At 43.9% G+C, this 24,410-nt stretch overlaps 1 protein-coding gene across 4 annotated transcripts in view; it reads right to left on the bottom strand.

Moving 5' to 3' along the window:
• Window positions 1-1,997: 1,997 nt before the first annotated feature.
• Window positions 1,998-24,410, bottom strand: part of LOC112103980 — a 41,864-nt gene continuing 19,451 nt past the window's right edge. Inside the window, exons 1-8 of one of the 4 annotated variants that reach the window (XM_024196006.3) lie at window positions 16,390-16,635; window positions 16,024-16,145; window positions 14,417-14,555; window positions 12,447-12,568; window positions 10,228-10,338; window positions 4,873-4,979; window positions 3,393-3,483; window positions 1,998-2,637 (exon numbers count right to left, since the gene is read on the bottom strand). In XM_024196006.3, the coding sequence (XP_024051774.1) occupies window positions 2,521-2,637; window positions 3,393-3,483; window positions 4,873-4,979; window positions 10,228-10,338; window positions 12,447-12,568; window positions 14,417-14,555; window positions 16,024-16,145; window positions 16,390-16,393 (813 nt within the window). In that variant the 5' untranslated portion in view covers window positions 16,394-16,635 and the 3' untranslated portion in view covers window positions 1,998-2,520. Of the gene's footprint in view, window positions 2,638-3,392; window positions 3,484-4,872; window positions 4,980-10,227; window positions 10,339-12,446; window positions 12,569-14,416; window positions 14,556-16,023; window positions 16,146-16,389; window positions 16,636-24,410 lie in introns of those variants that run through there. The other 3 variants (XM_026651499.2, XM_026651500.2, XM_026651501.2) reach the window with 3 other exon arrangements.

A 24,410-nucleotide genomic window follows, 5' to 3' on the forward strand; every position in this document is an offset into this window, starting at 1 on the left:
AGGAGTCAAAATTTGTGAAACTTATGCATCAAGGACCGAGAAGATCATGAAAATTAAAGGAGAGGGTGGTCTACTTTAACTTACACCTTCATACACACACAGTTGCTTTTCTTGTTATGTTCCTATCTTCCAGCCCTCAACACATTAATTACACCAACTCACACTCCCTTAGGACACACACAAACTCTGTGGGCCAAATTAAGAGTTGACGTATCAGAAGGCATGTAAGTTCCATTCGGGTAAGTGAGAGTGATAGTTTATGTCAGTCAGTTTAAAGGTGTCCAAATGTCACATGCTTGATGAGAGTGCCAAGTGAAAATGTAAGTTACACTAGCCTGGACTTGCCTCTGAATTTAGTCTAAAAAGGCAATAGGAGCCTTCCTGTAATAGCCTCTACTGTAAATGAGCTCCAGATGTACGGTAACCTCAATGTCAGAGGGTCCAAATGTCATCAAATATGGATTTGCTCCACCCTCTCTCTACTGAAATTTTTACCCAAAAGCAACTTAAAAACCAAAGCATTTGGGGAGTCAATGAAAAGCAGGAAGGAAGGAAGAGAGAGTGTGGTGAAAGCTGGCACCCCTTATATAGTTACTACCAAAACAAATTGCAAAATTACAAACCAGCCCAGTCACACGGAGAAAACTAAGAAGTAGCGAAAACCGAGAAGTGACTGATCCTTGCTGTACCTCTGAAACATGAGCAACAAACCAATGTGTGGAATTATTTTCTGCTCATAAGGCAGTATTTGTTATTAAAGTAGCCTTCTATGATCAAGTTATACCACTTCCCCCCACCCCCCATAGGAGCCCTAATAGTAAGTTTGAAATTCAGTCAAACTTCTGTCATACCTTTCTGAGCTAATTATTATGGTTGCAGAGCTTGTTTCCTCATTCTGAAATGCATATTAAATTTCCTTTCTTGTTTCATGACCCCTCTCATTCATTTTCAGATCACAGCCTTATACTGTCACCATCTTGCATGTGGCTTAGCCTCATGGGGAATCTCTTCCTAGCTGATCAGTACAGGCAGGAATACACGATTGAGGGGCTCAATTATTCTAGATAAAGAAAATAAATAGAAACTTTTTAACCATAATTTTCCATCTTTATTCATTTTATAATTTATGAAAAATGCATCCACAAAAGTCTCTGGGTACAGGCTCAACATAAGTCAAGTTACAACCCCCCCACCAAAAAAAACAAAATGAAGTGAGAAAAGTCTGACTTCTTGGCCTCAAAAATAAAGCTCTACCCACATAATAAAGATCCATGTATTTGGTGTGCTATTAAGGCCCCAATTAGCTGTTAATCTTTTTGCCTCCATATATATTATTACAACATTTTATAGGTATTCTTTGCTGCAAATTATTAGAAAAATAAAAAGTGTAGCCAGTATAACGTTTTGCTACTTGAACAGGACTTAACTTGTGTAGAAAACTTTTAGACATACAGTAACATTGCTTCCAACTGGCACTGCACTTAGTCAAAAATTCCTGCAGTTAAATGCAAAACATATTGATTGTCAGTGATGTCTAAGGCTGAAAAATTTTTCAGTGAATTGAAAGTTTTATATAGTTGGAATAGAAAATCTACATATAAGCTGTGTGTGTGTGTGTGTGTGTGTGTGTGTGTGTGTGTGTGTGTGTCTTTTCGTTCTCTTTGAGAGGGTTTGGGGACGGTTCTGTTATTGTGTATTGCCAATGTTTTACATCATTAAAGATTATGCTAGGCCACAACTCTTGCTCAGAATATTTTGTTTCTTAACCCCTTACAATCCTCATTAAAATTAAGGAAGTGAAGCAGATTTTCATTCTCCTATATTTAGACCAATATTTCTGAAGGATTCTTATTTATCCCCAATTACATCAACAGTCAACCTGGGGACCATTGAATAGAAGGAGATCGCCACTGTCACAATGCTACCCTAAATTGGGACAATAATCTTTTCTACATCAATGCCTGTAGCTACTGTGCAGACCTTAAAAAAAAAAAAAAAAAATCAGGAATTCCATAGGCAGAATATTAATAGCAGTACTGTAAGTTTGTCAGTACTTAAACACCAACATAATATATTAAAGCTTTTAAATAAAGCTGTGTTAAATATATGAATACCATTCACATTTAAATAGTGGGTCTCTATTTTTCTGTTAATACATTTTTTTTTTTTTAAATTTGGGAGGTTCACAGCCATTAATAGTGCACAAGATGGACTCTTCTGGTGTTAGTAGACTGCCATTCTTTCAAAACACTTCCATGCAGAATGAAGCTACAGAGATACCTAGTGGCTAAAATTTATTGTACTGTTATGACACACTGAGAACTTTAATGCAAATTTGACATCTCAAAATATGTTCTCAAAAGCTCCCGTTTCATTAGTGAGAATATGTATAATTTCTAAAATAAATAGTAAGATTTTTCACGATTTATTTTGGAAATAGGGCTTAATCCTACAGTCCTTTCACACAGCTCCCTCTGAAGTCAATGATTTTATACTGTTATCAGTAAATCAGTCTGTATGCTAGATAATCTTGTACAAATGAATTTGTTCAAGTGCTTCTCTATCAATATCCTTTTCCATGTATACATCATAGTCCAACTTCATCTCTTCTACCCACTGGCTGAGCAGTATATCCGTCTGAAACAATTTAAAACAGATACATAAATTAACACAGTTTTGATCAACCAACTCAACCTATGTTCCAAGGGCGGCAGACATCAGTGAGAAGAGGAGAGAAAGACAGTTTAGCCATTACAGCTTATTCACCATTGGTAAGTTAAACTTATTTCTGGAAGCATAATTTTACCTAAATAGGAAAGAGTAAGGATAACTTCTGAAAAGTAACTCAGTCAGCTTATCTGTTTACTCAAGTTTGGGTCTGACTGTGGAAAACATACTGAGTTTTTATCTGGAATGGGAGTCTCTTTGGATTAACATCTGCCGATTAATTATACACATGATTTTATGTTTCCACCCATATTCCAAGTAATATATTGATGAAAGCATGTTATACAACTCAAAACATACATAGTATAGGCTTGAATAATAGTATAATACTTTGAGATCCTCAAAATTAAGGGCTGGTATGAATTAAGCATCACAACAGCCCTGTGGGGGTAGATAAATAGTATCCCAATTTTACAGCTGGGGAACCAAGGCACAGAGATTGAAATAAGTTTTCAAGGTCATGCAAATTGGTGGCAAAGCTGGGAATAGACCCCAGGGTCCTGATTCCCAGTTCTCTGCTCTAAGCATTTGACCACACTGCCCTCTCTGTGATACTGTGCAGCCTGAATAGTAACTATTAGAATGCATATTGCCTCACTATAACCCCTTCATAAAGAGTAAGATAAAATGTGTCAGCTAAAACTATTTGAAAAAGAACCACGAACCTGTAGGTTTGAGATAGATTCTTCAAGGCTTGGGACTGTCACTAATAATGACCCTTTTTTCCTCATATTATGACTGATAAATTCCCAGGCTCTGAAACACATTTTAAAATCCAAATATAGTATTTAAAGATCAAAAGATGGCCAGTTTTTAGAGAAGGAAACACATTCAATATAAAATGAATTTAACACTGATAATTTAGTGACCAGAAGTAGATTGACTTTAAAGATTTGCAATTTGTGCTTTACTATAAAGTCACTGTTCATATCTTACTGTACGTCTGTGTGTGGACCAGCCACTAACACCAATGGGAGCTACTCATGCAGATCAGAGGGATTATATGGCTTTAGAGTTTTAGTTTTGAAATATGTTGTTTCTTTTCCTTTTTAAAATTAGGTTTAGTTGGTGCTCAAAAAAGGGAAGAATGAATAGTTCTGTCAGTGGCGTGTGGTGAGGGCAGAGATTATGTAATGTTCCTCACTTAACTCTTCTAACATACCTTACCCAGGACATTCAACACTCTTGCTATTCCAATCTGGAGCCTGAGATCCTGCCAGTTATGTCCAAGTTTGTTGTTTTTTTGTGATAGTCAACAAATATCCACTCTAAACTAGGATGAGACACCAGACAACTTAATTTGTGACTTAAATCAGAATTTGAACTCTGGTCTCTAGAGGAGAGAGGCTAGTCCTCACTCACTTTTTTATTCACTATAGCCAAAAGTTTCTCTTCATATCACTATGCTGCAGTGGTGACAAAATACTTTGAGGTAAATTAACATAACCAGAGTATTATAGATATATCCTCCAGCATTACTTTTTCCTGATTTTACAAGTCAGATCATTTCACATACCACAGTAATATCGACTAAGAAGAATATAGTTTCCATCACTCTGCAAACCTCATTCTTCCTTAGGCTTGCTGTGCAACATTAAGCCAATAATCTTTAGTTTTTAAGGCAAGTAAAGGCATAACTGTGTCTCAAAGAACACAGGTGTAATCTTAACCATGCCTTTGCCCTTTATAGCTCACCTTTGAGGACTTCATGTTTGAAATGTCACTAGTAACTGTAATTTGCAGTGTGAATACATATTTATAGCCCTTTTGTAATCCATAGGTTTGAGGAAGGATCCTCTTGTTATTTTGTTACAGATTTTAATCTTTATGTTGTTAAAACAATTCAAGACCATTTAATTATTTCCTATAAAGACAGTACCCTATTTTAACAGATTAGTGCAAATGTTCTGAGAAATGTCTTGGTGGAACTAAGAGAAAAAGCTTTTAGTAGATTTAGTAGATTTCAAAACTAATAAGTTTTAGCTGCTAAATCTGACTAAATCAAGTACAGGCATTTTAAAATACATTTTTCTAATACAAACTATGTGTGTGACTTCAAAAGGCACAATATAAAGGATTTTTTATAATTTGCAAGGTTAAATCCACTGGCAGAGAAACTGATGACTTGTTTGGACACATACTTACCTGGCCTGTTCCAGTCTGTCGAGAAAATATTCAAAGACATTATTCATTACAACAACATCAGCATTTTGAAGGAGTGAAGCCTGAGTACAGATGTCTGAATGAAGCACCTGAAGGACAAATAATTGTACATACGTAAAAGTTAACTTAGAAGAAGATGCACAGCTTTCTAATAGACATAGTCTGTACATAGAGTACAGTATACAATTCATACAATTTATATTAAGTAACATAGAAATGAACTCACTAGTGTGACTGTTAAAGAAGCCAGTTTTATTTCCTCAGTAATTACAGTACTTAATTCATTACGTATATTAAATAAAAATATATTACATCTACTTTTGATCTTGATCATTGAATGACACAATAGAAGATTTAGGAAATTACTATTATATTTTAGTTATCTGTGCTTTATCATCATGAACGCTTATTAATTTTAGTAAAGGATTTAATCCAGCTAAAGCTTTTCATGATGCTATTAAAATGCATTTTAAGGGCTGAGCTGGTTGTTTAGTGATTAAGGCTCAGACTGTCCATGAAGACCCAAGTTTGGTTATTGTATTCTCCTTCCACATACTGAAAGTAATGGAGATGCGATGTGCTCAGCCCTCAGAGGGAGAACTGCAGAGACAGAGTGCCTCATATTATTAAACAAGTACTTCTCCAGTCAGTATAGGAGCTCTTCTTGAACATCAGCATCCTGTCCAGTCTTCCTCAGCCAAAACAATGGTAGCAGAAAATGGAGTTGTGGGGCAGCTGATGATGATGACAACATAGGGGGAATTTGGAGGCTCATCAAAACTCTAACAGGAAGTTGGAGGACTTTCCTCCTAACCCAGAAAAATAAATCTTAAATTTCTAACTGAAAAAGTAGTAGTATCATCTCTTTTGGGATTTTGTCAATCCATGTGTTATTTGTGCACCAAGATTTGATTTGAAGTGTCCCTACCAATTAGAAATCAACCTAGTGAATTTATCTAACTTCTGGAACCAGCTAAACTGATACTTTGCTTACTCAATCTGAAATTGAACACTGGATCACTGTCACCATGAAAGTGTTACTTATAGGAGTGACATCATCATGGTGGACAAACAGGATGATGCAGTGGCACTGGTCACCTTTTACAGTCAATATTAAGGGACTGATAATGCAGAAAAAACCAGTTACTAACCTTTCCATAACTGTTTTTCTTTGAGATGTGTTGCTCATGTCTATTCCGCGTTAGGTGTGCACAAACTGCATGCACCGTTGCTGGAGATTTCCCCCTCATTGGTATCCATCGGACCAGCTCTAGCGCCCTCTGATGCTGTGCACTTATGCACTGGTATAAGGGGCAGTTCCTTCTTGGCTGCTAACTCTGACAGAGGGGCAGGAGGGTGAATTATGGAATGGACGTAAGCAACACATGTTGAAGAACAACAATTATGGAAAGGTTAGTAACCGTTTTTTCTTCGAGTGCTTGCTCATGTCACGTCCATTCCACGTTAGGAGACTCACAAGCAGTACCCAAGGAGATGGGCTCGGAATTCATGGACATGCAGCTAAGACTAATAAACTAAATTTGAAGAGAAAAACGCCTTGCCGGAGGCGACATTCCATCAACCGTCACAGGCTGGAAGGAAGGAATTGACAGGGTGCGATGCCAGCAGTGCCCCTTATAACGGTGCATAAGCGCGTGGCACCAGAGGGCACTAGAGCCAGCCCAACGGATACCACTGAGGGAAAAAACCTCTGGCAGCGGTGCACATGGCATGCACACACCTAACGTGGAATGGACATGAGCAAACACTCGAAGAATGGCCAGCCTGGGTACTTAATGTAATGGAGAGTAAATTAGCTATTGTGGTGGGATACCACCACACACTAATCTAGCAGGTTGAATATCCCACATTTTGTTAATCTCTACTAGTGTTCAGGTAATTAATTTTGGGGGAGGTCTTCTCACAGGAAAATGAAGTATTTGTGTAGAGAAGAAAACACTTTTGCCACTATTTTCTTGTCTAGGAAACCATAACTTCTTATTCACTCTTTGAATTGCTTAAAAACCTGCTGGTAGTGGGAGGGAAAGTGATCTGTCTTTCCGCTACTGACTGGGGTAAGCTGCAGTTCAAACGGTCCTTCCTGAAGGACAAAGCTTTTGTTTTATCAAAACTTATCCTCACAAAGGAAATATTTGCACTTGGATCACTTAAGCAGATGTACACTATTCTGATTGCTATAGGAAAGAGACACTCCCCATGCAAAGGAGCACTGTAGCAACTGAAGTGGGGAGAACGTATCATTCTGACTCATGCAGCATTGGCCAACCACTAACACAGCGGTGGGCAAACTATGGCCTGCGGGCCGGATCCAGCCTGTCAGGGCTTTGGATCCGGCCCGCGGGATTGCCACCCCAATGACGCTGCAGGCCCTGCACCGCTCCCAGAAGCAGCTGGCACCATGTCCCTACGGTCCCTGGGTGGAGCGCAGAGGGCTCTGCATGCTGCCCTCGCCTGCAGGCACCGCCCCCCCGCAGCTCCAATTATCTGGGAATGGGAAACTGCGGCCAATGGGAGCTTTGGGGGAGGTACCTGCAAGCGATGACAGTGCGCAGAACCCCTGCCCCTCCTTCCCCCAGGGGCTGCAGGGAAGTGGTGCCAGCCGCTTCCGGGAGCGGCGCGGGGCCAGGGAAGCCTGCCTAGCCCAACTGCGCGCGGCTGCCACCCGGAGCTACTCAAGGTAAGTTGCCCCGGGCCGAAGCCCGCCCCCTCCTGCACCCCAACCCCCTGTCCTTAGCCCCCGCCACACCCCTCCTGCACCTGAACCCCCTTCCCTGAGCCCCCGCCGCACCCCTCCTGCACCCGAACCCCCTGCCCTGAGCCCCTGCTGCACCCTGCACTCCAACCCCCTGCCCTGAGCCCCCTTGTACACCTCACACCCCTCCTCCACCCCAACCCCTTGCCGAGCCCTTTCCTGCACACCACACCCCCACCCACCCACACTCCCTCCCACACCCCAACCCTACATTCATGGCCCTACATGCAATTTCCCCACCCAGATGTGGCCCTCGGGCCAAAAAGTTTGCCCACCCCTGCACTAACAGAATATTTTGTAGTGATTCCATTGTAGCCAAACATTTCGGTATTCACTTTACTGAAAACAAAACTCTAAGACTAGTTAAAAATGAAGAACTAGCAGCACTGGTGACTTTCATCCATTTAAGAGAATAGAGCCGAAGGGTTCACTAAGAGTTTATAGTCATACTTCTTAGTGACCCTAGACTATAAATGGGATTAAGTTCACTGCTTCTTTGGTTAAGAAGATTATTTGGACATTATTCTCAGTATGTTCTTTAATCTGAATGACAATGTTATCTGGGTAGAGTACAATTCTTGTTTCCTGGAACTATTCTATACTCTTTTCTAATTTGGTGATTTAAAGGGATTGTGTCAACAGTCTCAAATCTGATCTACAATACCTTCTTTTAAAATGTCCTCTGAATTCCAAATCACTTCTTTAAAATCCTCCACAATGTAGCCAAGAAAAAAAAAGTTTGTGTGCTATATATAAGTATTCGTCAACCAAAGGTGGGGACTGACTCTTTGCTAAATCGAAAGGGAAAAAGAAATCAGTTCTGAAAAGTTTGATTTTCACGGTACTAGGAGAAAACCAAACTACTATATAAAAATAATTACGTGTATTAAAGTTAGATACAGGTAAGGGTGATTTTCTGAATTTGCCCCAACTTCTGTTGTTGTTTTTTAATCAAATTCTAAGCATTCACACCAAACATGGTACAACATAAGTGACTTCTATGCACTTATTTTTTTAATTTATGAACAGAACAACACAAGATTCACTCATAAATTCACTATTAAATATAGAAATTGTTTTACTCTGATCTCTCAGGTAGTAGAGGTTACAGTGGAAAGAGTGTATCGTTCTGGATTTTTATCAGAACATCCCAGATAACAGTGGCCATTATGAGGCTTTTTTCTCTCCAAGATTTTTAACCTCTTTTTACCTACTTATTACTTAGCCAACTGGCTTCTGGCTGTTTTTTCATGCTACTGTATATCTCCAAAAAAAGATGCAATAAAAGAGAGGATTCATTTTGGGGTGAAGCTGAAATCCAAGAATGAAATGTTTAAAGCAGTGTGTGATAATGTTCAAAACAGTGTGTGATAACAGGAGTCACATGACTAAATTAACATCAAGTGGGAGTTGAATGGCAAAGTCACCAGGCACTGCTTTGAAAATTATCTGTTTTATCTTTATGCATTGAAAACTATAACACTTCAATAGAATTACAAGGTGTGAAGAAAAACTAACATTTAAGGTGTATATTTTCCAGATATAAAGCAACTCAAGAGCATGTATATACACATCTACAGTCTCTAGTGAATTAACCTGATGGAGCATTCTGTTGTACAGTACAATCGTATTTCACTGATATATTTCAGACACATCAGAAGCCTTGTTTACACTGCAGCTAGGACCAAGCCTCACAGCCCAAGTAAACAGACTCATCCCAGCGGGGCTCAAGCTAGTGAAAAAAAAAAAAAATAGCAGTGTGGACGCCGCAGCACTAGCGAAGGCTCAGGCTAGCCACCCAAGATAGACCCACCTCACTCCCAGCTGCAGTATAGACATACCCTGGGAGTTTTGCCACTCATTTCAATGGGGCCAGGATTTCACTTAATGTGTTTTATTTATTGCCTTTTGCATGGGCGAAGACATTCCCAAAAAGGGACTGTTCTCATTATGAAAACAGCATCTCTGTATATTAATGGTTTGAGTTTGTTTGGAACATTTCTTGTTTTTTCTGACACACATATGCACTAATGTGAACTGAAATTCTCAGTTCCAAAGAAACTAATAAAGAAATACAACACCCAACATTGGCAGCCTGCAGACCTTAGCGTCTACTCAAATGCAAATCCTTGACAGTATCTTTGCTATTCTTAAAAAAATATGGAAACCCCAGATGCCTCTTGTTTTTCTTATCATTCTAGATATAAACATTTAATATACTGGCTTAATCCTATTTCAACAAACAGTGAAACATCGGTAGAACTTCTATTGATTTTAATGAGACCAGTATGTACTTGTTTGGGGTCAGCTGAGAGATTGAGCCATACTCAGACAAAAGGCTGAATGAATCAAATATTACTATATTTTAAAAAGAACTTTTTAAATCTCTTCTCAGTTTTAATGTACATCAACTTTTTTTGTTTTGTTTAAAATCAAACCAACAAAGTACAGATTTATCTTTAGAACAACACTGATTTTACCAGCCTCTCTCATTGGAATAGAATTAACTAATCTATTATACAGTTGGTTAAAAAATATACACACTATAAAATGTATTTAGTCACCTTTACTCTGTCTGTAAATTGGTATTTTGTGATTATCATTTCTTGCAACTGGCAAAAGTCTGAATTCATTTCCACTCCATATAGCTGGGATGCTGAGCTGTAAAGATAGCCCTGAAATAAGGAGAGGAAATGTAATAATTGAGGTGCCTATAAAATGACTTCTTCTAACTTAAAGTGGAAAAACTAAACATTATAAAGTGAAAAACAAAGGTTATGATTAGAGGCAGGTTAAAAAAAAAAAAAAAAGTGTATTGGAGGGGTTGTTAAAATTTTTTAAATTCGTTTTAAAACAGAATGGTAGGAAATGCACTAGAGTGAACTACATATTTTTCCAGGGTTAAGACCCTCTTTTTGGCAGTTACAGTAAATGGTTTATGAATATTACCATGAAAAAACAGATGTGAGCTGATAGGCCAAGATAAGAAAGGAAAGCAAGCAACAACTACGGCTCCACTTCTACTGGTAGATACATAGAAACTGGCTTAAGGGAATGGGGGGAAAAACTAAAGTTAGCACAAACCGAATTATAAAAATAAACTGAAAGGGGAGGGGGGTGGAATTAACAAACAAAGATTGTGTTGGGATTCTTTTATTTATATATTTATCGGTTTGTTTTCTTTTGCGGGAGAACAGAATGCAACAGAAATATCCAACAACACACACACACACACACACACACACAGTATGAATCGGGAGTTCACTCCACACAGTGGTATGTGAAAGTCCAATTTGCACCTATAATGGGATGGAAGAGCTCACAAAAGGATTTTCCTTCTAGACTGAACAATGCTACTTATAGATGCAGTATTTTTTTTAAATGTAAAAAATGTAAATCATAATTTATATTTTACCAATACCTCAAAAATGGTGGAATTAAACTTTTTAAACATTATTCTAAAGTAATTTGCCTTTGGACTCAGACCAATCATGGAAAGTTTCTGTCCAAAAGGAGAATTTTTGAGAAAGTATGAATGCCAGAAAACATCAGCCTATAATGAGTAAAATGTTGCAACTTTAACTACAATTTTATCTACAATGAACACTATAATTACACTTAGCTAGCATAGGAAAGTTTAAAAAAAAAAAAAAAAAAAATGACAAACATACTATGTTACAGATGTCAATATACTGCAACTTGATTATTAGAGCTTTCTGAAGCCCTTCAACCCTCTGGCTAGAAAGGCAACCTGTGCAGATAAAACATGGCAAATTGCCACTTCTGAAATACAAGCCAAGAATATGATGAAAAAGAGAACCTCTCTTTTAATTATATTGCTGCTTTATCTTGAGGCTCTCTTTCATTATAACAATATAAGTGCTCCAGAAATTCAAAATAAATCCAATAACTGACAACAATAAGGACCCAATCCTGCAAACATTCACATGTGGGAATAACTTTATTCATATGATTAATCCCAAACTGGATTATTCAGAGGAGTAAAGTTACATGTTCAAGTGTCTCCAAGATCAGGTCCCTATTGAAGCCACTGACTTTGTTAAGAATTTTTTATTAACTGATATAATTTGCACCCATATATGTTTTGTGCTGCTGTTGGCCATGCAGTGTACCAATCATGCCAACATCAATCTGAAATTACACTTGAGCTTCCTGATAAAGTATTTGATAGGACAAAATACTTTAAGTTAGCTAGATAGTGTTTCTCAACGACTAGTACATGGACTGGCACTGGTCCCTGATATTTCCCTGACACAGTTTAGGAAGGCAGCAAGCCAGTCCCTGGTATCAAAAAGGTCAAGAAACACTGAGCTAGGAGACAAATTCATATCAAAAGCATTTCAGTGAAATTTAAGAGTTTCCCGCTTCACGATGGGATTTACCAAAACTCAGCAGAATACTTGGCCAGAACAGGAAAGAAAACATTAATTTAGCAATGCGAGACTGAGCAGTAACAAACTAAAGAGCAGCCAGGGTGTGCGACAGCAAAATGCTATACTGTTGGACAATAGATTCTGATCGTTTGTGGAGGCAAGTCAATAAAAGAGATCAACAGTGTTTTTGTCTCTGTGAGAAGCAGAAGGAGAACTGAGTGTACAAGAGTAGAACACCTCTTACTGGCTGGATGCTTCATGCTATAGATGGCTATTTGTTGATCTGTCCCCTCAGATGAAGATAAAGTATGGAACAATGAAAGCTGCCAACTGGAGAAGGGAAAAGTATGGCACAGAAACAGAATATGAATTCCCATGCTGGATTTTACCCCAAATAGCACTGCACCAAGCCTGGAGCCAACGTCAACCAGAATCTTTCCTGTCAGGTCAGGCAATGCATACTGATAAAGAAACTTCAGTTCCATGAGGGAAAAGGAATGAGAAATAAACTCTGAGAAATAAAAGCAGAACAGAACAAATGTGTTACATGGGCAACATTCATCAGTGCAAAATATTCAGCAGAGCTTAACCCTACTCTGACACGGCTCTCCCCTTCTACTATATTTTAATTTTTATTTCCTAGACATTTTTTTATTATAGGGCTCCACCAACCGTCTGCAGTGTCCTGTGCTATGACTTAGAACTTGTCAACATTTGAAACACTACAGCAGCACAGCTGCAGTGTTGCAGCTGCATTGCTGCAGTGCTTCAGGGTAGGTACCACCTACGCCAATGGATGAGGCTCTCCCATTGGCGTAGGTAATTCACCTCTCTGAGAGGTAGTAGCCAGGTCAATGGAAGACTTCTTCTGTCGGCCTAGCATTGTGTACATCGGGGGTAGGTTGGCTGAACTATGTTGCCCAGGGGTGTGGATTTTTCACACCCCTGAGCGAAGTAGCTGGGTCTACCTAACTTTTTAATGTAGACCGCGCCTTTGTCACTAGATTAACTTTAGTTCAATCAGCACCATTCCTCTATTATAGAGAAGTTAACTATAATTATTAGAGCTGGTTGGAAAAACTCAAACAAAATATTTTTTCATCGGAATTTACTGATTTGTCAAACTCATAATGTTCCATGGAGACAGTCTGACTTTGACAATGTTTCAGGGAATCCAGAAAGGGGTCCTGATGGACCCCTGCCTGCTTTCCTGCCAGCTCACTCGCCCAGCTCCTCAGTGCACCGCCGGACTGCTTTGGCATCAGTGCTCCATTTCCTTTTGGGGACATTTTTTAAAATTTAGGTTTTCAGCCTGAATTGCAACAAAACCAAATTCTGAAACACTGAAATCCTCTGAGAAACAGAATTACCTTTCTCCACACAGCTCTATGAATTATTTACCTGGAAATATTACTATACATTAATGGCGGTGAATGATTCAGAGTATTACAACTGAATACAGCATCTTAGATCTCAATGTAACAATATATCTGTTCACAAAAAAGTCTGTAAATAGTTTAAATTGGAACAGCTAGCTTTTAGAACACTGAATGTTACTGTAATAAAATATTTATGTCTTGCATTTTAAAGGCCCTGCTCTGCTTTGGGGTAGCACAGAGCTGCACCAGGCCAAAGAGCAGCTCTCAGAGGCACTGTGCCTCCTAGTGTTCCTACATGTGAAGGTGGAGGAGGCCACTGTCATCTCTTTTGACACTGCTGCATGCACTTTCCTCTTCAGCAGTCCATAACCCTGTCTCCTTCCTGCCCCCTTTGTGGCTGGCTAGTGTCACTCATGCAAATGTGACAGTGTGTTTGGCCCTTGTGTGCAGGAGGCTTCTTGTACTCTCCCCCATGCAGAGTGTGGGGAATAATCTGGCCTGATGACTATGCCAGTTTGGAAAGACAAAGGCCAAGTCTACACTATAGACTTCTCATAAAATAGCTACGTCAGTAGGGGTGTGAGGATGCATGATCCTTGACCGACATAGCTATACCAGCAAAAGCCCCTAGTATAGCCACAGTTATACCAGCAAAGCTGTGCTTTTGCCAGTTTAGGTTATTTTGCTTTGGGGCAGGGGAGCGCTGGAAAAAGCTACACTGGCAAAAGTGCTGAGTTTTGCAAGTAAAAACAGCTTTCACTCTAGGTGCACTTTGCTGGTATAGCATGACGGTATATCTATATTGGTAAAGCACTCCTAGAGTAGACTTGGCCAAAGTCCTCAATCAGCTGGATGGTCTGTTGCTCAGCTGAGCTACTGCATGACTATTTTTAACAAATATAAAATAGCTACATCTATTGTATATTCACAAATCAGCCAGCATATCTATTTGGCTTGTGCACTCACAACATGGTATTTACCTAAAGGTGCGGTCTTGTGTGAGCCACACACTACACAGTAGTTTCTACTCATTTTTCCCTTCTCACACAATGAATCAATAATATCATCATCATAAAGGAATGCATCAACATGAACTGTCGGCTCTCGCTGGTCAAGTATCTGAAAAAGAAGATGAAATCTAAGAAAATCACAGGCAAATCTCTTTATTTCACTTATACAGTGATTTGGTTGTTTTAAACAAAACCCAAAGGTCCAGACTGTGTCCTATGCAATGCGTTAGACATAAATTACGTATCACGTGTCCTGGAATTATGTACACTACTTCCTCACGCACTCTCCACCTTCCCCCAAGGTTCAGTCCAATCAGTCTACTGGTATTTGTGTAATTTATGTATTTTAATACTAAATGTAATACATATTTCTCCAAAATGTGGGGCTAGTCTAACCAAATTAAGCCAAATTGATTTAAGTCACACAAATTGATTTAAGAGAAGGTCCCACCCAATAGGGGTTGCACAGATTTATTTAAAATCTATTTGATTAAATAAATGCAATTCTTGTGTGTAGTCTTAGCCTTCAATATTCAACTGACAAGAAACTGCTTTGCAGAAGTTGTCAAGGAAAAGCTGGAGGTTTGACCAGCTGGGCAAGGGACAGTTGGGGCTTTTGGTATCCAAGAGACAAGTATAGGTTATAGGCTAGGGAAGGGACGCATTCCCTCTTTCCTTTACAATTTGGGCAAAGGAAGAGGTGACTTACATTTAGGGGATGGGGAGCTGAATGCCTCATTACTCACCCCAGAAGCACACTAGGGTAATGCTACTTCTCTTACAACTTTAACTGTCTAAAGAAATACATCTTTTCATGTTTAATATTTCAGAATCAGAAACACCATTGATTAATGCATGTACAATTTTCAATCAGATGGATGTTATTGTGTTTGCCTTCTTATTATTTGAAGGGGGTGTGTTCCTCAAACATCCCTCTATCTCCTCTTTCCTCCCCTCAAAGCACTGGTGTACAGGGCCAATCCATACTTCCAGTTAAGAACTACATGCCGCTCCTCTGGGAATGTATTAACTCTGTTCCTGGAATGAACAGAAGAAGTGCTTAAGTAGAAAAGATGCTACTTTTCTCCACTCCCAAATACACATGAACTGAGCATCCTGCCTCTTTCAGTCCCTAACATCTCAAGAAACAAGGAACTGGAAGCCAAACTTGAATTTCCTGTACTGTATGCCACCACACCACTGGCTCGATCTTTTCAGTTTTCTTATTTCACGTTCATACTGTAATAGTGCCTAGAGGACCCAAATAGGAATCATCATGCCAGCCAGGCACTATATCCCATAACTAGGCTAGCTGCATTTTGCTGGGCACTCTACATGCATGTAATAAAAGACCCTAAATAACTTATAATCAAAATATTTAACTGAGGCACACTGAAGTGAAGTGATTTTCCCAAGGTCACACAACAAAGCAGCGGCAGAGTTGGGAACAGAACCCAGGTCTCCCAAATCCCATTCCAATGCCCTAACCAATAGACCATATTTCCATCAGTATTACTATTATAATCTCCAAGTGAATTCTGTGGTGCAGCAGAGAAAGACCAGAATGACAAGCTTACTTTTTTAATTGCTAGATGTTCCGAGTTAAGCATTGCCTCAATGGGTAAGCAATTCCGAAGATCTTCAGCAATACTTCTGAGCACAACATCATTATTACTCAACATGAATTCATCAAAGTCATCTACAAAACAAAAGGATTTAAAACAATCATGTATATATCATGGGAACTGTAAGTGATGACCAATATAATATAGCTGTGATTTGTAAACAATGGCAGATGTACAGGGTTTTTATATGAAGCATGTTTTCCAATCTTTGTTGTTTGTATTTTCAAAAAGAGACAGATTTAAATCCTAATAACTTTGTCTCTTAAAATAAGTATTTTTTAAATTTCAAATTTTCATATTTACAAACCTATAACTTACACATGATGATCTATATCCCATCAAAGTGATACGGTCTCAGTCTAAGATATAAAAACATCAAAGATGTTTTTGAAGTGTTGGGAAAACGACAAAACTCACAGTTGCATGCACGCACATAACTGTCACAAAGATTTCTCTTATAGAGTCAAATAAAATACACTAGAGTGCTAGTTACGAAGATCAGGGACAATACATAGTTCAACAATTCAGTTTACAAGACATCTTAAATAAGTGTTTAAAAACAGAAGTGAAAAAAATAAGAATTTATTTTTTCACATCCTATTTGTATTGTAGATTCTTGTTATTTTTCACATGGAGGCATCTGCAATCATAGGGATCTCCCCCCCGCCCTTTCCTGATTTATCCTATCCTTCTCTCTTTAGATCTATAGCCAATTTCCTTTTAACCAGGAAGGGCTAGATGAAACTGCCTTTTAGAGCTCCTCCATGCTCCATCCACATTGAGCCCTGACCTAGTTTTAACCACTGGCATAGGCCAGGATGCAATTATATTTATTAAAAAAAAAAAAAAAAATAGTAAAAGACAGTTACCTTTTCCGTAACTGGTGTTCTTCAAGATGTGTTGCTCATGTCTGTTCCACAATAGGTGTGCGTGCTTGCCACGTGTACTGGAGCCAGAAGTTTTCCTCCAGCAGTACCCATAGGGGCGCGCCCGTAGCAACCCCTGGAGTGGCGCCTCTACGGTGCAGTATAAGGGGCGCTGCGCACTCCCCCCACCCTCAGTTCCTTGTTGTCAGACAACTCCGACAGAGGGGAAGGATGGCGGGATGTGGAATAGACATGAGCGACACATCTCGAAGAACATCAGTTACGGAAAAGGTAACTGTCTCTTCTTCTTCGAGTGATTGCTCATGGGTATTCCACAATAGGTGATTCCAAGCTATATCTGTTGGAGGTGGGTAGGAGTTCACAAACTCTCAGGATGACGCACAGCCCTGCCGAACCCGGAGTCTTCCCTGGTCTGGGAGACGATCACATAATGCGAGGTGAACATGTGAACTGAAGACCATGTGGCAGCCCTGCAAATGTCCTGAATGGGGACATGGACTAAAAAGGCAGCCGACGAGGCTTGCACCCTAGTTGAGTGTGCCCTCACAATTGACGGCGGAGGGATTCCCGCCAGGTCATAACAGGTACGGATACATGAGGTGTACAGTTGAAGAGCCGCTGAGTGGAGATTGGCTGACCCATCATGCGTTCGGCCGAAGCGATGAACAGCTACGAAGACTTCCTGAATGGCTTAGTCCGCTCCAGGTAAAAGGCCAGAGCCCTTCTCACATCCAGCGCATGGAGGTGGTGCTCCTCACTGGACACATGGGGCTTGGGACAGAGAACTGGCAGGAAAGTGTCCTGACCCATGTGGTAGGCGGAGACCACCTTCAGGAGGAACGAAGGATGTGGGCGGAGCTAGACCTTATCCTTATGGAACACTGTGTACGGGGGCTCGGAGGTCAGGGCCCTGAGTTCCGAGACTCATCTAGCAGATGTGATCGCCACCAGGAAGGCTACCTTCCACAAGAGGTGTGACCAGGAGCATGTAGCTAACGGCTCAAAGGGGGGACCCGTCAACCAGGCCAACACCAAGTTCAGGTCCCATTGCAGGACTGGGGGCCTAATGTACGGGAAGAGATGATCCAATCCCTTAAGGAATCAGCCAGTCATAGCATGGGAGAATACTGTGTGCCCCTGCACTAGCAGGTGGAAGACTGATATGGCCGCCAAGTGCACCTTGACAGACGAGGACACAAGGTCTTGGGCTCTAAGATGAAGGAGATAGTCTAAAATGAGCTGGATTGGGGCAGCCATGGGGGAAAACGCCCCACTCAGCCGCCCATTGGGAAAACCGAGACCACTTTGCCAAGTAGGCTCGATGCGTGGAGGGTTGCCTGCTTTCTAAGAGGACATGCTGAACCCCTTCCGAGCACGTCCTTTCCTCCTGGCCTAACCATTAAGCAGCCATGCCGTGAGGTGGAGTGCAGCTAGCATGAGGTGGAGGAGGCAGCACTGTTCCTGGGAGAGCAGGTCCAGGTGGAACGGCAATGGCCACGGCAGATCGACCGCCAGGCTTGTGAGGGTCCCGTACCAATTTTGCCTGGGCCACGCCGGGGCAATCAGGAGGACCCGGGCCCCGTCGGTCTTTATCTTTTCCAGGACCTTGCCGATCAGCGGGATCGGGGGGGAAGGCATAGAGAAGCTGGCCTGACCAGGATAGGAGGAAGGCATCGGAGATAGCGCCCACCTCCCAGCCCCCCCGGAGCAGAACCGGGGACACCGGCAGCTCTGCCGAGTCACGAACAGGTCCATCTGGGGAAAAGTCTGTGCACCACCTCTGGGTGTAGAGACCACTCATGCTGAGAAGAGAAGTCTCGGTTCTGGCGATCTGCCCACGAGTTCTGGGTGCCCGGTAGGTGATAGGCCTGTAGGCAGATGTCGTGGGCTATACAGAAGTCCCACAGCCTGAGGGCTTCCTGGCAGAGGAGCGGCCCCGCCTTGCCTGTTGATGTAAAACATTGAGGCTGTTGTCTGTGAGAACCCTGACCACTCTGCCCTCCAGGCGCAAGCGGAAGGCCACGCATGCCAGCCGGACCACCCTGAGTTCCTTGACATTCATACTCAGGGAAAGGTCCTGCGCAGACCACAGACCTTGGGTCTGAACATCCCCCACATGGGCTCCCCACCCCAGGTCCGATGGGTCAGGCACCAGCTCCACCAACGGGGGCCTGCCCCTGAACGGGACCCCACGGAGCATGTTCCCCAGGGAGGACCACCATTGTGGGGAGACGATCATTGGCTCGGGCACAGTGAGGACCTTGTCCATCCTTTCTCGGGCCTGGGAGAACACCGAGGCCAACCAGAGTTGGCGGGGCCTCATCCGGAGTCTGGCATGGTGAACCACATATGTGCCCGCTGACATGCGACCCAGGAGCTGGAGACACGCTCTGGCTGTCGTCACGGGAAACTTTGTGACTGTGTCGATCAGCCCTTTCAGCGTCTCGAATCTGTCCCGTGGGAGGGAGGCCCTGGCCCAGTCCAAGACTGCCCCAATAAACTCTATGCACTGTATTGCGACTAACGTGGAGTTGGTATCATTCACCAACAGGCCCAGGGTGGTGCACGTGGACAGGAGGAGCGCCACGTGATCCCACACCTGCGACCGGGAGCTGCCCTTGACCAGCCAGTCATCCAGATGGGGAAGATCTGGACCCCATGACGTCTGAGGTAGGCCACCAACACAGACATGCACTTTGTGAATACCCTGGGAGCAGTGGACAGGCCAAACGAGAGGACTGTAAATTGATAGTGCTCCTGCCCAACTGTGAAATGGAGGAAGCGCCTGTGCCCCTCGAATATATGAATGTGGAAGTACGTGTCCTGCAGATCGAGGGCAGCATACCAATCCCTGGGATCCTGGGAGGGGATGATGGAGGCCAAAGAGACCATACAAAACTTGAGCTTTACCATGTACTGGTTCAGGCCTCGCAGGTCCCGGATAGGCTGGGGCCCCCCTTTGGTCTTTGGGATAAGGAAATAGCAGGAGTAGTACCCCTTGCATTTGAACTCCGCTGGCACCACTTCCACAGCGCCTAAGCCAAGGAGCCGCCCCACCTCCTGCTCTAGCTGGGCCTCGTGAGGGGGTCCCCCAGGAGGGACAGGTGTGGAGGGTGGCTGGGCGAGGTAAACTGGAGGGTAAAGCCCCAGGAGACGGTGTTGAGGACCCAACAATCTGAAGTCAGCCGCGACCACTCTGGGAGAAAAGCACACAACTGGTTGGAGAAGGGAAGCTTTATTGCGGGTGGATCCCTGGTGTGAACTAGTAGGTCACCCCTAGGTGTCCCGTCAAACTGATGTTTCCCCACTGTTTACCCTTGGAGGACCCAGGCTGGGGGGCAGACTGCCTCTGCGGGCGTTGCTTATAGTCCCGTGACTTTTTATAAGGGGGCTCATATTTAGAGTGGGTGGCCTGGGTGGGAGCCTGCTAAGGCTTAAACTTGGGCCTCGCCAGAGCCGGGACATAGAGGCCAAGTGTCTTAAGCGTAGTGCGGGAATCTTTCAGGCCATGCAATTTCACGTCTGTCTGTTCCGCAAACAGGGCCTTGCCATCGAACTGAAGGTCCTGCAAGGAATTCTGCGCCCCACTGGACAGCCCAGACAGCAGGAGCCACGACGCCCTTCTCATGGACCCTGCATAGGCCATGGACCTTGCAACTGTATCCGCAGCATCCGACGCTGCCTGCAGGGTTGCCCTGGCAGCTGCTGTACCCTCCTCCACCAGAGCTTTGAACTCCTTCCTGTCACGCTCCTGGAGGGAGTCCTCAAATTTGGGTAGAGAGCCCCACAAATTCAACTCATACCGACCCAGGAGAGCCTGATGGTTTGCCACCCTTAACTGGAAACTTGAGGACAAATAAACCTGTCTCCCAAGTAAGTCCAGCTGCCTTGAGTCTTTATTTTTCGGAGTAGGGACTGGTTGGCCCTGTCTCTCCCTGTGGTTGACCAACTCGACCACCAGGGAGTTGGGGGCAGGGTGGGTGTACAGGTATTCATGCCCCTTGGTGGGCACAAAGTACTTCTGTTCTGCCCTCTTAGAGATGGGGAGCAAGGAAGCTGGGGTTTGCCACAAGGCATTTGAAATTTTTGCCACCCCTTTGTGGAGTGGAAGGGTCACCCTGCCCGGTACCAAGGCCGACAGGACGTTGAAGAGGGAGTCCGAGAGTTCCTCCACCTCCTCGACCTGAAGGTTGAGACTTGATGCCACCCTTTTCAATAGTTCCTGGTGGGCCTTAAAGTCCTCCTGCAGAACAGAGGGAGGAAGGGCTGTAATCGCCACATCAGAGGAGGGTGAGGATGCAGGCGTGGTACTCTGCATACCCACCGGTACCAGAGGTCCCACCACTTTGTCGCCCTCCGGGCACAGAACCGAAGACGCACATCCCACTGACTCCTTTCTGGGAGGCCGGCGGTCATGCCGAGGCTCCGGCCACCAAGCGAGCCCCCACTGGGGGCTGTGTCAGGGGCCACAGGGCCCATTGATACCACGGTGCCGGCCAAGGTGCCCAGTGCCACTGCACCTGCTGTGGCACCGGCAGAGCAGGCTGTTCAGCCTGACTAGCCTGTCCCATCGACTGACGACTACAAAGGGAGGCTGGGCTGGCGTACAACCTGCCGCTGTCCCTGGACCAGGAGGAGCGGTGGCATTGGGAATGGTGCTGACCACGAGACCGTGATCCCGACGTTGAGGAACGGTACCACCGGTAGCAGCTGCTCCGCGATCAGCTCCAGCGGGCAGATCCGCAATGGCGAAGCACCGGCAATCAATGCCCGGGACTGCGGGAGCGGTGCCGTGGCAGGGTCCTGGAGAGAGATGACAAATGGGAATGGCGTCGACGGCCGCATTGCAACGGGCTACGGTAACCTCTCAAAGACGAGGACCTCCGGTGCAGTCTGTCTCGATGGGGCCCACTCCCTTCGCGAGGTCTTCGGTCCCTCGAGGCAGAGTGGTGCCTGGAACCCCTGTCAGTCCGAATCCAGTCAGACAACCTGGGGGGGAGGGGGGTCGATGGTGACCGGCGTGGACTATGCACGGGATGGTTGCCGAGCAGCGAACGGCATCGGGAACATTCCCGCGAACGGTACTGACCAGGAGGCGACTGCGGCAATCCAAGCGGTGGCTTGCCTCTGGACTGGGGAGCCAACGGTAGCGGAGTCCCTGGTACCGGCAGGGACATAACGTCCCGGGCCACTTGCAGGGCCTCTGCCATGGAGGGCACCCGGACACTCGGGGAAGCCTGCGCCAATTGGTCCGGGCTACTCCGTTCAACCTGAGTCGGAGGCCTGGAGGCTGACGGGGACCGAGAGCTGCCCAATGTGGGTCTAGTCTCTCCCCCAGTCTTGCTCTGGTGCCTCGGTGGAGAAGACCTCTTCTTAGCCTTTTTGACGTGCCCCGCGGACGGGGAGCGGTGCCAACTGGTGGAAGGCACCGAAGGGTTGCCGCGCACTGACGCCGTGGTACCCGGTGCTGACTCGGAGCTGCACACCGGAGTCAGGGTCAACACCAACTCCATCAGAATGGCTCTGAGCCGAATGTCTTTCTTTCTTGGTCTGAGGCTTGAAAGATCTGCAAATCTTGCAGCGATCGCTGAGATGGGTTTCCCCCAGACAGCGTAAACAGTCCGCATGCAGGTCACTCACTGGCACTGGCCGCCTGCAAGTGTTGCACGACTTAAAGCCCGGGGCATGGGGCATGCCCCAACCAGGGCGCGCTAAACTAAACTAACACTAATTTAAACTACTTCAACTACAGGTACTACTACTACAAATGAACAAGAGTTCTAGAGGAAAGCTGCAGACAAGCTGGAGCAGAGCAGTTCCGATGCACCTTCACTGGCGGCAAGTAGGAACTGAGGGTGGGGGGGGAGCGCACAACACCCCTTATACCGTGCCATAGAGGCGCCACTCCAGGGGTCACTTGGGGCACCCCCCTAGGGGTACTGCTAGGGGAAAAACTTCCAGCACCGGTGCACATGGCGAGCACGCACACCTATTGTGGAATACACATGAGCAATCACTCAAAGAAGAACATGGATTGGCCCCATCCATCGAGGCTTTGTCTACACTTAGACTTTTTTCTTCTCAAATAATTCTTTTCTACCCCATTTTGTCTGCCTTTTCTATTTAGATTTAGATTGTAAGCCTTTGGGCAGGGACTACATTTTACTATGCATACATACAGCACCTAACACAATGAGATCACGTTCTTAGTTGGGGCTTCTAGGCTCTTCTGTAATAAAACTAAATAACAACAAATTTCTATTACTACCACTGGTGGGAGCACTCGTACAGACAGGCTGTCAGTTGCAGCCACTGTTCAGAGCAAGTCTAGAAGACATAGTGGTTAAAAATGCCAGGCCTGTGGGGCTGATCCACACTAGTGCTCCCACTGTTTCTATCACTGGGGGAGCTGTACCATGCCAACAACGGACAATTTTAAGTCTAGGGTAAAGACAGCCAAAGGCCAGCTAAACTACAATTTTAGCCTCGAAGTGGTTTTGAGTCATGTTTAAAATTGCTCCAGCAAACATAGTTTAAATAAAGGAGTCACTATTAATTAGTGCAAGAGATTAGCTCTCTCTCCATACAAAGAGCTCTGACACAGACTGGCTAACCTAGTGAGGAGGGCTTTAAACTAGGTTTGACGGGGACAGGTGAGCAAAGCCCACAGGTAAGTGGAGAACATGGAGACCTGGGAGATGGGTCGGAAATAGGAGGGAGCGTGGGCTATAATGGCAGAGAGAAAGGAGGGTCAGGGCAAAACTGGGAGGCAAGATCAAATCAGGATCTTAGATGCCTATATACAAATGCGAGAAGTATGGGTAATAAGCAAGAAGAACTGGAAGTGCTAATAAATAAGTACAACTATGACATTGTTGGCATCACCAAAACTCGGTGGGATAATACACGATTGGAATGTTGGTGTGGATGGGTATAGCTTGCTCAGGAAGGATAGACAGGGGAAAAAGGGAGGAGGTGTTGCCTTGTATATTAAAAATGTACACACTTGGACTGAGGTGGAGATGGACATAGGAGACGGAAGTGTTGAGAGTCTCTGGGTTAGGCTAAAAGGGGTAAAAAGCAAGGGTGATGTCATGCTAGGGGTCTACTACAGGCCACCTAACCAGGTGGAAGAGGTGGATGAGGCTTTTTTTACACAACTAACAAAATCATCCAAAGCCCAAGATCTGGTGGTGATGGGGGACTTCAACTATCCAGATATATGTTGGGAAAATAACACAGCGGGGCACAGACTATCCAATAAGTTCTTGGACTGCATTACAGACAACTTTTTATTTCAGAAGGTTGAAAAAGCTACTGGGGGGAAGCTGTTCTAGATTTGATTTTAACAAATAGGGAGGAACTCGTTGAGAATTTGAAAGTGGAAGGTAGCTTGGGTGAAAGTGATCATGAAATCATAGAGTTCACAATTCTAAGGAAGGGTAGAAGGGA

This window comes from Terrapene carolina, unplaced genomic scaffold (genome assembly GCF_002925995.2).
Source record: "Terrapene carolina triunguis isolate 2854851 unplaced genomic scaffold, T_m_triunguis-2.0 Scaffold96, whole genome shotgun sequence".
NCBI lineage: Eukaryota > Metazoa > Chordata > Testudines > Emydidae > Terrapene > Terrapene triunguis.